Source organism: Myripristis murdjan, chromosome 20 (genome assembly GCF_902150065.1).
Source record: "Myripristis murdjan chromosome 20, fMyrMur1.1, whole genome shotgun sequence".
In the NCBI taxonomy this organism is placed as follows: Eukaryota; Metazoa; Chordata; class Actinopteri; order Holocentriformes; family Holocentridae; genus Myripristis; species Myripristis murdjan.
The window spans coordinates 10,326,608-10,339,058 of NC_043999.1; the positions used below are offsets into that span (position 1 = coordinate 10,326,608).

Consider the following 12,451-nt stretch of genomic DNA (forward strand, 5'->3'; position numbering starts at 1 on the left):
GCATATTTCCCATTTTCATTTCTCGGCAGGATAGTAAATCTTATGAAATATAATTTTAAATAATAATAATTGCATCTTAAATGACAACATTTAAGATGAGGTGTGGCCTTCACTATTTACTGACAGACTGGTACGGTAGATGGTATGGATTACCTGCACATCTTTGGCTCCATCAGACTCCGAGGGAGTAGCAGCTGTCTCCGCTCCCTCATCCTCTTCATCCTCCTCATCCTCTCCCTCCTCTATGGGGCCACTGATAGCACCTGAGCTGCCTTTGTGATCTTTGTCCTTTTTCCTTTTCTTGCTACTTTTCTTCCTGCGTCCCTCAGGGGGCAGCTTGGACAGGGGCCGGTGGATGTGATGAGATGAATGTCGGTGATCTGGGGAAAACAACACAAACGTGTCATGTAGTGGCCACAAAGGGCCTAAGGTGACAGTACACATTTCAAATTCAAAGTTTCATTTTCTATATCTAACACACTTTGTGTAAGAAGCCGAATGCTCCAATTTATAAACTCCCCAGTTGTTGTTGAATGTAGCAATCCATGAAAAACAAAAACAGGGATCCACCATATGCTTACATTCAATGTCCTCTTCATGGTAGTTGCGGTGCTGCTCATCAGGGACAGCAGCACCAGGGCTCAAGATCTGCTGGAAGCGCTGGACGCCCAGGGCTTTGTTCAGGTCCCCATCATCCTCATCTTCTGGGCGTGTAGTCCCCCTTAATGATGAGGCAGCAGGAACCTCTGGCTGTAGGAAAAAAAAAAAACAACAACAACAAATGTAGCCACAAGCAGTGATTCAAGAGTTCAAGCCAATGCAGACAAAGTTGAAAGTTTGATTAAAAACATCCATCAAGCTTGGTGATGTCAGGACAAACTCATATTTATGGCCAAATTGGCAGCAGGCCCACGCATGCGTTTGGAATGTATTGAGTGATTTCAAAATAGTTTTACAAACATGGTTCAAAATTGTTATGAAACATATTCTGTAAGTTTTGTAATGATTGGACAAATTATTTGTCATTTAAAGTCTGATTTGTGTTATGCCAAACGCATTTTTTTGTTGTGCCCCGCTACTGGTCGATCTGAATTAAACTTTTTAGGTACTCGTGAAGATATCCTGCAAGTTTTGTGATAACTGACCAAACAATTGTTGACCTTTGTCTATTGGTGAGCTGAGCCATGTCCTTTTGAAGTTTATTAGTCAGTATCTTGAAAACTAAAACATGATAAACAAGCTTCATGCAGCTTTGTATAATGATACAAATAAAGATCAAATAGGTACCAATTGGATCTATGGTTTAAGAAGACATTTGTGTAAATCAGACTTAGGGCATGGGAGTTATGACTTTTCAAAGTTCAAAATTTTGACCTTTAATGTGGTGCTGAAGAGAACTTAATATATGGTTTACATGTCGGATGGCCTGAGAACTGCTTGGGCTCATAAGTCTTGAGCAGCACTTGCACACAACTTCCGGTCAATGTGGAAAATCTCATGTCTCTATATTTTACAATCTGACAGGCATTTGCAAAAACATTTCTGAGGAAGAAAAACAACAAACCAGCGCAAAAACCAACAGGGTTTCAGTTCTTCAAGTTTGAACCCCCGATCGAAAATAAAAGGAGCAAAATCAGCCAATTAATCAGCAAAGACAGATAGAGCTGTAACACATTTGCTCAACTCAATTCAGACAGTATGAGAGTCTGGTCTGTGTGTCTCTCTTTTAAAACACTAGAGGGAGTTCTGCTCCTGGTAATCTGCCACTATGAGCCCAATATCATATGCTGGGTCTCCTCAGTGCATGGGTTATTGAAGTTAGCTTTATATTGCAGACAACATCCATATGCTTTGATCAGTGACTGTTTGCTCATGCTGTGGTGTAACAGGGATCATGTGGATGATAAGAGATCTGTTTTCCTGCAGCAGGGCGCTGGGACCCGCTGTGCCCTGCTCTGCTGGTGGGATGTTGTGATAAGGATGGGCTGAACGGGTACGGCAAGTGGATTCACTCCAGCTAACCGAGCGATCCTGTGGCCACCTCAAGGTGAAAGCCGATGTTGCCGTGGCTACCGCACAGATCCCTCAGCTCCTGTGGCGAACCCTTCCTGTGGCAGAGCGTAGGGACGACATGGTGCCACGGGTCATCTGACGCCCCCTCAAACAGTTCTCAGGCCATCCAACATGTAAACCATATATTAAGTTCTCTTCAGCACCACAGGAAGGACCAGAAAGCACATGATGATATGCAATTACACTTCTCCCACCTGTAGCTCCCGGTTTTTAAAGATTACTTATGGTTTTATGTTTAGCAGACTACTAAAACAGCATATAATTTACAGTGGTACACTTTAGCCTACACACTCAAATGCTCCTATATACCCACAAGAATTATATAGGAAGAAGTACTTAAACAGATTTCCACCTCGTGTGGAAGTTTGTAACAAGAGAGAAACTTGAATACTTGCTAAAACAATATATTAAATACATTCAGGTCTATACACTGGCATAAAGACATACAGAAACTTATGGCAGGTATAAATATGTCTATAGCTACAGCTGAACACTATAAATCTGTAAGGACAGGAGCCAACTTGAAGGATTTATGATTAACGATCAGTTTTTCATGATATTCATCCTCCTGTACACGGTTAAAATGAAGACATCTCCAAAACAAATGCGAGAAAACACCTGAAGATTCAAAGTCTCTTTGCAAAAAGCTGTTTCCCATGACCCAAACAACCACGAGGAGTCTTGCTCTGACCTGTAAACTGCACACATGCCACACAAAGGTGTGAGAAAAAAGCCTTAAATTGGATTGTAGACTAGCAAAGACTATGAGGTCTCATATAGTGAAGTCAGCGTGAGTAAAGCAGACATAGGTTAGCCTGTCGGGCACACATTCAATATTGACCCAAGGTTCAATTCCTCATAAACTTTAGCCAATCACTTTTTCTGACAGTTCAACAAGAGACTGGAAAAGAGAAAGGAAGTGACTCCACCTTTACCTCTGCGACCTCCACAACAAACGACCACAGACAGTTCAGTGAAGCAGTACTATAAAGTAGCAGGCCAAGTACGAATGTTGCCAAGACAGCTAAAATGGAAAATGCAGCTCTTTTCACACTCCTCATATACTGAGTTGAAGTTAATATGCAGGCGTATGAGTCATGACCAGCTTGTCCTGCAGCAGCTTCATGAAAAAACACGTCAACACTCAAATAAAAGCCTCTTTCAAAACAAGCTTGACCATAGACAATACAGAGCGTAATTGGGTATCAACCGGCACTGAATAGCTCTCCTTTCTCAACACTTAATTAGATGTTTGCTCAGAAAACCTTGAAAACACGTATCGTCTCCAAAAGAATGACACCCCAGAAAGCTGCTATACTATCCGAGAGTTTATTTTTACAGAGGTCTCATTCATATCATGGTTTCACATTGAATCTCTAGAGATGGGAGAGATGTGTGAGGGATTGTCAAAGAGGTGAAAGAATTTTCCACAACCAAAGCCATGTGCAAAAACAAGCCCCGAGCAGAAAGTTGAGCTTGTGTTGCTGCAGCACTCGATAAAGGTGAGTCGAGTAAAAACATAAGGAGCTCAACAATGAATAAAACTAAAACAATGAATAAAACTAAAACTAGTTGACAAGCAGCCCGATGATAGATTAATACACCCTGACCTGTGCTTTGGTAAGTGGTTTCAGGGACTTACCTCGCTCATGGCAAAGTGAGCTTAATGGGATCACAATCAGCGTTTGGGTGGCAAAGAAAGTGTCAGTGCCCTCTACCATGACAACACTGGAGCTCTGAATCTCAACACCTCTATTAAGAACTGCAGGCAGGAGATATCCCTTTCCCCCCTGCTTATCAAAGCCTCGTGATGCAGTAATCACGGTCCTATCTTACAACCTGGCACCTTCACCAATCTGCCTATTGTGGCGGGACAGAATAAACAAGACTCTCATTCTCCCTTTGAGGACAAATGTGGCCTGAAAGGACAAGCAGTGTTTGAACAGCCAGGAACAAAACCCAACGTTGACATTCAACTCCACATTTTAACTTTGCCAAATGTAGCCTAAATATTGACCGTGGGGATTTCAGTCAATACACCTTGAAGGGCACTGTTACCTGCACAGGAACTAAACTAATATTACACTCTTCGAAAGACATTTCCAAAAGTTAATATTGACAGACAAGAAAAAAGTTCTTGTTGTTTTAAAAGTTTTGTGTGCGAGGACATAAAACCACTAATGTGTCATTTCTGTGTGACATGGTTATAGCTAATACAGAAATTCATTAACCAAACTCTTAAAGCCGGTTCATACGGAGGTTTTAAAAAGGGTTTTGTTTTCAGCATGTGCACTGGAGCAACATGAAAAATTTCCACCTTAAAGTGATCACAGATCTGCATAGTCCGTCAGCTCTGCCTCCTCAATCATGCAGAGGAAAGTATGGGCATCTTGGCACACTGGAATCAAAGCATCAGCCACAATGCCCAACCGTGACGCCAACTTTTGGAGCCACATTCAGTTAATGAATCACTACCTCATGTTTTGTTTTTTCATTCTAATTCATTAAGGCAAGTCAATTTTGAATGTGTCAATGGCAAATGACTGGCAATAATATTGTGACAAGCTATCAATAAAGCACCAGCAACAGTGACAATAAGTCTAAATCTTCGTTGGTTAGTATGTTAAGAAGCTTATCCCTTGTCTGCATTTCATGAGGGATGAACAGCCCCTTTCCATTTACAACCATATCCGTGTATTTGGAAAATCAAACCTGATGAAATATAGTGGGCAGGAGAAATTCAATCCGCCATGAAAGACTATGCTGACTAAAAAAAAAAACAGAAGCAGAAATATCCATGCCCTTGCTCTTTCACTTCATCTATTTAAAGACGTGATGAATGAGGATAATAGATTAGCCAATGCAAACAGAGAGGATATTCAGCCAGGGAACATGCAACCTTAAGTTTTAACATGAAGCCTGTGCGTTCCAGAGTGTGGTGTATAATGACATTGACACTTGGCAGTGTACGGAGGCTATAGAGGAGATTATCTGTGCCATGAGGTAGGCTCAAATCCTACACAGTCAGCAGTTGGAGGGTAAAAGGGGGACAGAGGGTGCGGATGTTGTAGTGATCAGGTAATACTGTGGCTATCAAGTCACTGCATTCCTAGATATCTTAGCACTTTGTAACTTTGTATTTCAAATGTGCTATATAAATAGAGTTATTATTATTACATTTGCAAGGAGCTCCAAGACCGCACCTCTCTCAGTACTCTCTGCATTTCCGGCTATATGATAAGCATTTAAGCTTTAACCCAGTTTTGGCCTTAGCCAACTGTGTTGCTTATAGCTGCATTCTGCGTCATGCAAGCCTTGCTTCTGTAGAGCTTTCTCATTTAATTATAACTCAGCACCCTTTTCCCCATTGTTTACACAATCAAACAAATTTAAAGTAAAATTCAAATGTACATGTTACATAATGTCAATAATTTAATCTACACTCAGTGGCCACTTTACTAGATACACCTGCACAAACTAATGCAATCCAATACAGATGCTCTTCCATAACGTTTACTTTCCTGCTGCCTATAATGCTCAGGTTTTCTTTTTGTCACAGTAATAGAGGTGTTTATTCAATTATATGTTTGGCATTGAGGTCATGGTTAGTGCTGCTGTTGTACATGATTACTATATTCTGTCCCCCTCATGTATATAAATAGGGAGAACAAAATATTAGCAACACCTTTAAATAGTATGTAGTGCAGTGCAAGACCTCTGCAAACTACAACCTCAGTAATAAACATATGATTAAATTTACACATTCTCGACAACGTCAAGAAAAACTGAACATTATAAACTTTCTTAAAGGATAAAAGTTATGGCAGAGCTGTTGCACTGAACTGCATTAGACCTGATAAAGTGGCCACCGAGTGTAGAGGTCTATCAATCAGCTTGAGACCAGAAAAATATATCCCTGATTCTTCTGAATTCAAGAGTCTGGGCTTTAAGCTACAACTGATTCCATAATTCAATGTTACGTAAGCAAGGTTTTCAGCAGCCAAGCAAAGACACGATAAGGGCACCTGCGATAGTGTTATAACACACCAGTTTTATGTAAGTTGAAGATTTCAAGCTGATAAAAGTCTGAGTGCGTTGAGAGAGGGGTATTCTGCAGAAACTGCGATGCATTCCTCAGAAAAGGCAAGGTTAGCAGTTATGAATCATGACTGATAATCATATTTCCAACAAAAAGTGATGTATCACCTGCATATGGGGACTGCCTCACTGTGAGTCACTGACACACCCGCAACATCGTACCTCACTACTATGACACCGGATGTGCACGTGCTCTACCCGGTGACCATCTCCCTTTGAGGAATGGGTTTAAATCATATTTCTAATAAATCTTGGACAGTGTGTAGTACACTGACTTCTAAAACCAAGATCCTAGGTTCAAACTCCCATGTCAGCATGCATTTGCCTCGCCGAAATGCCCCTGAGCAAGACACTGAATCCCTACCAGGTTCAGAGGTGTTGTTCTTCGGCTGACCATGACCTCCCAGTGGAAAAGGACAAGTGAAAACAGAATTTCCCCATTGGGATAAATTAAGAATCACGTTATTACAAAGTTAAACATTATTGCTGACGGCTACAGTCTCTTCACGTCTACGGTTGACGCAATCCCAGTGTTCCCAGGACAAGAAATCTCTCATGGTCCACCAACTCAGCATTGAGGGGTGACTATCAGTAATGAGTGACGCCTTAAGATAACATTAAGGAGTAATTATTACCTTGGATTGCCGATGCTTGAGACACGTCAATGGGCTGTTGATAAAGTAGCAAGAAAATGTGTATCACAAGTGTACAAGAACTCGACTGAACATTAACCGGTTGCAAAGTTCAACGTTGAGCTTAAATTTACCCAAAGAACCGATTTCACGTCTTTACTGGCAATACTGAAGACCATGTGTGTTGGAAACTAGAAGTGATAAGGATAGACTTCACAGTACTGAGTCTCAAAACCTGAATGGAGAACGAACAACCGCTCAGTAAGATCAAAACCATGCTTGGGACTCTGGAAATATGCTGAGTCCTTTGTGTTCTGACTGTGCAAACTCACCTTCAGTGAATACAGATATTCCATCAAATTCCACACACGGCTCTCACTGCAGCCTAAATTATGAAGCGGTAGATATATTTGTCTTTCCCGTGTAAAATGTAAAAAAAAATATCAACCAGATACTCTGGCCACCTTTATTGAAGACAACTTCTTTCCCCTTTCGGTTGTTCCTTGTCACATGACCAGGGCAGCTCTTCACAGGAAGAGGACATCAACCAGTTTCACAACGTTAGCCATTCAAAATCCAAACAGAATTATCTGAACAACACACTTTCTAACCCCACGCACACACATTGCTAAGGAGATAATAATTAACTTGGGGGGAGCTGAAACTAAAAGAGCAACGTATAACTGCCAAGCCACTGTCATATAGCAAACACATTTATCTTGTGTGAGCCTCTTCGTCTCCACGCTGTCTGCTAGTGTATCTGAAACACATTTAATCATGGCCAAGTCATATTCTTGTTGAAATTACAATACTGACCTATATTTCAAAGTGAGACTGTCATAAAAATCTCAATATAAGACCATCATTATGCAAGATATAAATAACTGTCAGGATACACTGATTCCCAACAGGCCCAAATGAAATAAATGCCTTAAGGACATCAATCAACACCTAAGCCAAGAAAATGGTAGGGTGAAGTGTGTCAGTGTTAAATTAGGGTCACAGCTGCATGCACAATTATCTGTGTGAGGGGCCTGGTAATCTTTGGAGGAGCTAGTGCTCGTCATATCCTGTTTCAGAAGTGTTTTATGTAGCATTCACAAATGCCTTTAAATAAATCCCTTGTAATGTATCAGAGTTTTTTTGCATTTGCTATTAATTTGAATCAGAACAGGTGGCAACAGGTGTTCAGTAAATGGCATTTTGCATTTTACACCTCTCATCTTGCTAAACGGGTAGTCTCCGGTCATGTATCCACTTCTACCTTCTGAATACCCCTCGTTCTGAGGCGGAGTTAGATTTCAGACATGGGCAGCACTCTGTCTATTGGTTGTTTATGTCCAGTGAGGGTCTCCTCCCAGGAGCTGTGCAGGCAGACCCAGGGTTTGTCTGGATAGCCACATGACTGTGCAACACTGGATAGGAAGCAGCTGACTGAACGCTGACAAAAATGCAAAGCTCAGGGAAAAGTAGGCATTTCCTGGATTGACAGTGCAGCGGGTTAAAACGAGTATAGCACTGCTCTTGTGCTGCAATCTGAGCATGATGTGCACATGTGAAGGCTGCTTTTGAAAATAAGATTATTGAACAAACCACATGCACTCAAATCATGTTATCTTTCACTTCAGAGTGCAATGAAAATTTAAGTTCCTGAGAAGTCCTTCCAACACACCAGCATGTACTGACTGTGGAAACAAAGTCATTAAAAAGTAAAATTCCCCCTTAAACATTTTAATACTGTTTAAAACAGCTCCTGGAGATTAACCTTCCATTTCTGAGTCAATTCTGTTGTGTTTATTTTCTTAATCCCAATGAATAACTACCTAAAAGTTGACAATATGATGTCAACTTGATATTTCCAGTGCAACTACAATGAAGTTCAATAAAATTATAATTTTGTTTCTCAGCTATCTAAAACATCACAGTAAATGACAGGTTTTGGTGCCAGTCCCTAAGAATGACACAAAAAGAAATCTGTCAGCTTATCCATCGACAGTAGAGTTCTCAGAGTTCTCGAGTGCAATGCGGCCAAAGCCTGCATCTTAGCCACTCTGTCTTCAGTAGCATGCGAAATATAACACCCTAACACTCTCAATGTCTATTGTGTCACTTGAATAACTGGCCACAGTGTGCCACGGCATTATACTCTCTCTACTCCAACTCCTTCACTAATGGAAAACTCTCTCTCTCTTGCTCTTACTATGCCACTGGTATCGCCGTCTCTACCATGGACTGTACCTACATCTAAAATCCACAACACAGACACGGCTCTTCCCCGCGAGCGCATTCTGGGAAACGCGGAAAATCACTAACTCAAGGAGAAGACGAGGCAGGTCAAGGGAAAGCGGGGTGCGCCAAAAAAAAAAAAAAAAAAAAAGTACAAAATTACAACCCTTCATTGCAAAACAGCCTCTGGAATGTGAGGACCAGATACTGTAAGAGTAGAATATCCGAGGGAGATTTTTCCCTTCAAGGTAATGACCTACATGGTTTAATTGGCTGTTCCCTTCCTTAGCATCTGAATCATCCTCCCAGGATCATGATCTTATTGAGATCCGTTTGAGGATACAAACAATTCTTTGTTTGGCTGTTGACCCTGCCACTCATATTAATTATGTTGCCCAGTAGGCCATGTCCAAGTGTGCACTCAACTTGTTTAAGTGTTTCCAACATGGGCAAGACACCGGCTTAAGAGAAGGGGAAGGAAACCACTCAATTGTGTAACCTTTCACATCCTCCAGCTCTCCATACCAGTAACAAGGGCATTTCATCAGGAGCAACTCCCTATTGCAGATCTACATTACACTGCTCGGGGAGATGGTTTTTAACTATTTTATACATTTTGCCTTTGAGGCCAGAAGTATTTAGAGAGGGAGCTGGCTCTGGAGTGACTAGATTTGTACACACACAGCTCTGGAGGGAACAGCACCATCCAAAATATACACTCTGATGCCAGGGAAGGCGGAGGAAGCTGACGCAGCATAAATCCAGCATAGAGCGAATGTGTTTTTACTTCGGCAATCAGAAGTGAAGGCCCATTTGGTGCTGAACAGCTGCAGTCTTGTATAAAATTACCATAAAGTGCTAATCATAAACATCAGCTGCCGTTGACTAGTATTTCACCTTGTTTGTCACCAAGGTCACCGTGCTCACCTCATGTGTTTTATCATGTGGTTGACCCTGGAGCCTGACCTCACTGGGCAGACTGTACTCTTTCTTGTGTGTGGATGTCTGGACTTACACTGTGGATAACGGATGCCACGGCACTGGTGATCTGGTTGGGAGCGCTGGGGTTGCTCATGGCTCAGCAGTGGATTCGCTGCTGGAGAGCCTCTGGAAAGCTGCTGAAGAAATATGTGGCTTTAGCCCTTCTCTTTCTCACTGGGACTCAGACAGCTTTTGGGCAGCATAACCTGGAGACACACACAAAAAAAGGCATATTGTGCAGTGAAACATCTGCATCTGTACATGTATCTGACTGCTCAGCCCAGCTAAAGGGTTCAAGAGATTTAATGTCAAGGTCAGCCAGATAGATACACAGTAAACCACCAGAGGGACCCCTGAGGGCATTCAGGTCAGACTTAAAAGCAAAAGAAAGCCAAACTGTGGGTCATTTCATAATATAGTGGAAAATCTAAGAATCATGTGACTATGACTCGAGGATCATTCGGTGGCCACAGCAACACAAGCCAGCAGGCCTTTTATAAACAATGACAAGCCTCTCTGCTCATTTCTTGACTTTTGGTTTCCTGCCCTGCAGCACTTCCTCACCGCCATTCAAGGTCATTAGCCACCACAGTCTGATAAGATCCAGATAACGCAGCGCTACTGTGGAGAGGACCCTTTGATAAGTGGTGGCACGTGCCTCCGCCACCCTCCACTGCCACCCCACTCAAGTCTCCGCTGTATGACGACATACGACAACAGGAACCCACAGATGATCATAACTCACAGACAATGGACCAGAGGATGATCAAAGACAGCCAGCGGTGCCTTCAAGAGGGTAGCACAAAAAAAAAAAAAAACAATGGAAGATGAAGAGGATAATAAAATACAGTGAAACTCTGGGAAAGACAGCAGAGGTGTCCGTTGGAGCTGAGAGAGTTATAGTTATGTTGTCTGGGAGAAATGTCTGGTCTAAAAAAAAAACAGTTTTGGTTTACATCAAAAACTCTTAAGTAAGTCTAGATTTAACAAAGTACTACAAAGATCGACCCACCAGTGTCGCATAGGAGTTAGTCCAGCCAAAAGAAACTGAATACTGTTTAGATTGTAAGCTATAATTTGTTCGCAATAGCTACACTAATGCAAAGATGATAACACTTGTTTTACAATCCTTTAGATATACTGGGCTTTCAGATGGTCCCTATTGGCTTCGATTTACTGAAATCTTGGCACAAGTGTCTTATTGGCAGCCTTACCGAGAAAGCAGCAGTTTTCATTCAAACATGGGCCTAAAAGCAAAGGGGACCCCCTTTTGATTCATTAATGACTCCTTTCCTTTTCTGTGTCACCAGTGGAAATCATGCTCTGCCAAAAGGCACTCTGGCTCTCTGACAGGAGCTATCAAAGTCAAGTGTTCTTGATCCCAAAGCACAATCATATCAATGACCTTGTTTATAACAAGGGATATCTAAGAAGGTACTGGCAATGTGTAGTAAGTACAGTCAACCAAACAAGAGATTACATGCAGTGCGGTGGCATTTGTGGGCGAGTATAAATTTGTATTTAAAATGTTAAGTGAAAAAACATAACTTGCAAAAAAGACTTGGCACTGACTAGAGCACACATTTAAACTCGAGTACACATTCATACTGCTCTTCATTTATGCTAACTTTTATTTTTAATTACATTCTACAAATCTGTACTGTGTTAGCAACTTTTAATTGATACCCATGCAGGAGATAAAGTGGTCCATTAGAGACCTTTAGCTTTAGCTTTGGTGTGTTTGAAGATTACTTACTTGGTAAGGCTAGACACTACTATTGTGGAAGAGGGAGGGCTGGCTGTATGGAGATAAAGTTACAGATCACTGGGATGCCAAGCACAGAACCATGGGAACCACCTTATGTTCCCCTGGGCATTTCTGTAATAATACCGTTAGCATAACAATAATTACTAGGACAAAACAATTTGGGACAGAAATACCACCAACTGCAATGATATGAGAAAGGAAATAGATTTAACAAGCATAGTCCTGAAGAATCTAAATATTTTCCACCATCAGCCATGTACAGTCAGTCTGTCAGAGATCTTTTGAGGGAACTATTTGTTCCTTATATAAGATTTCACGTCACGAAAAGGAACAGACTGAATGCTGACAATGCAAGAACTGTCAAGGACAAGATGCTCTGCGTTTTCCCTGGAAGAAGTTAGTTACCGTCTTCCCAGTTTCATGCAGAGGCAGAAGGTACCGTGCGATCTGTTGTCTGGCACTAAAGCGAGAGAAAGCCATGATAATCGTTTTGCTTCCCAACTTCACCTTCTCTGCAGGACATTTAGTCACAGCCTCAAATTTGTGCACTCAAGCCCTGGGAAAAAACTATTCTTCAGGGAGGAAGTTGGTATGAAAACAGGAAGGAGGTAACTGGCTATGTCTGCTACAGACTACAGCCTGTCAAGGAGAGCAATACACCCAGAAACAGTGC

The 12,451-nt window shown here is 41.7% G+C and overlaps 1 protein-coding gene across 3 annotated transcripts in view; it reads right to left on the bottom strand.

Annotated features, from left to right (window-relative positions):
* The window catches only part of slc4a2b (solute carrier family 4 member 2b), a 41,223-nt gene that overhangs the window by 19,251 nt on the left and 9,521 nt on the right, over positions 1-12,451 (bottom strand). For all 3 annotated transcript variants that reach the window (XM_030078858.1, XM_030078860.1, XM_030078859.1), the window contains 3 exons: positions 10,045-10,216; positions 582-750; positions 154-380 (listed from right to left, as the gene is read on the bottom strand). In XM_030078858.1, coding sequence (XP_029934718.1) covers positions 154-380; positions 582-750; positions 10,045-10,104 — 456 coding nt within the window. In that variant the 5' untranslated portion in view covers positions 10,105-10,216. The remainder of the gene's footprint in view (positions 1-153; positions 381-581; positions 751-10,044; positions 10,217-12,451) is intronic.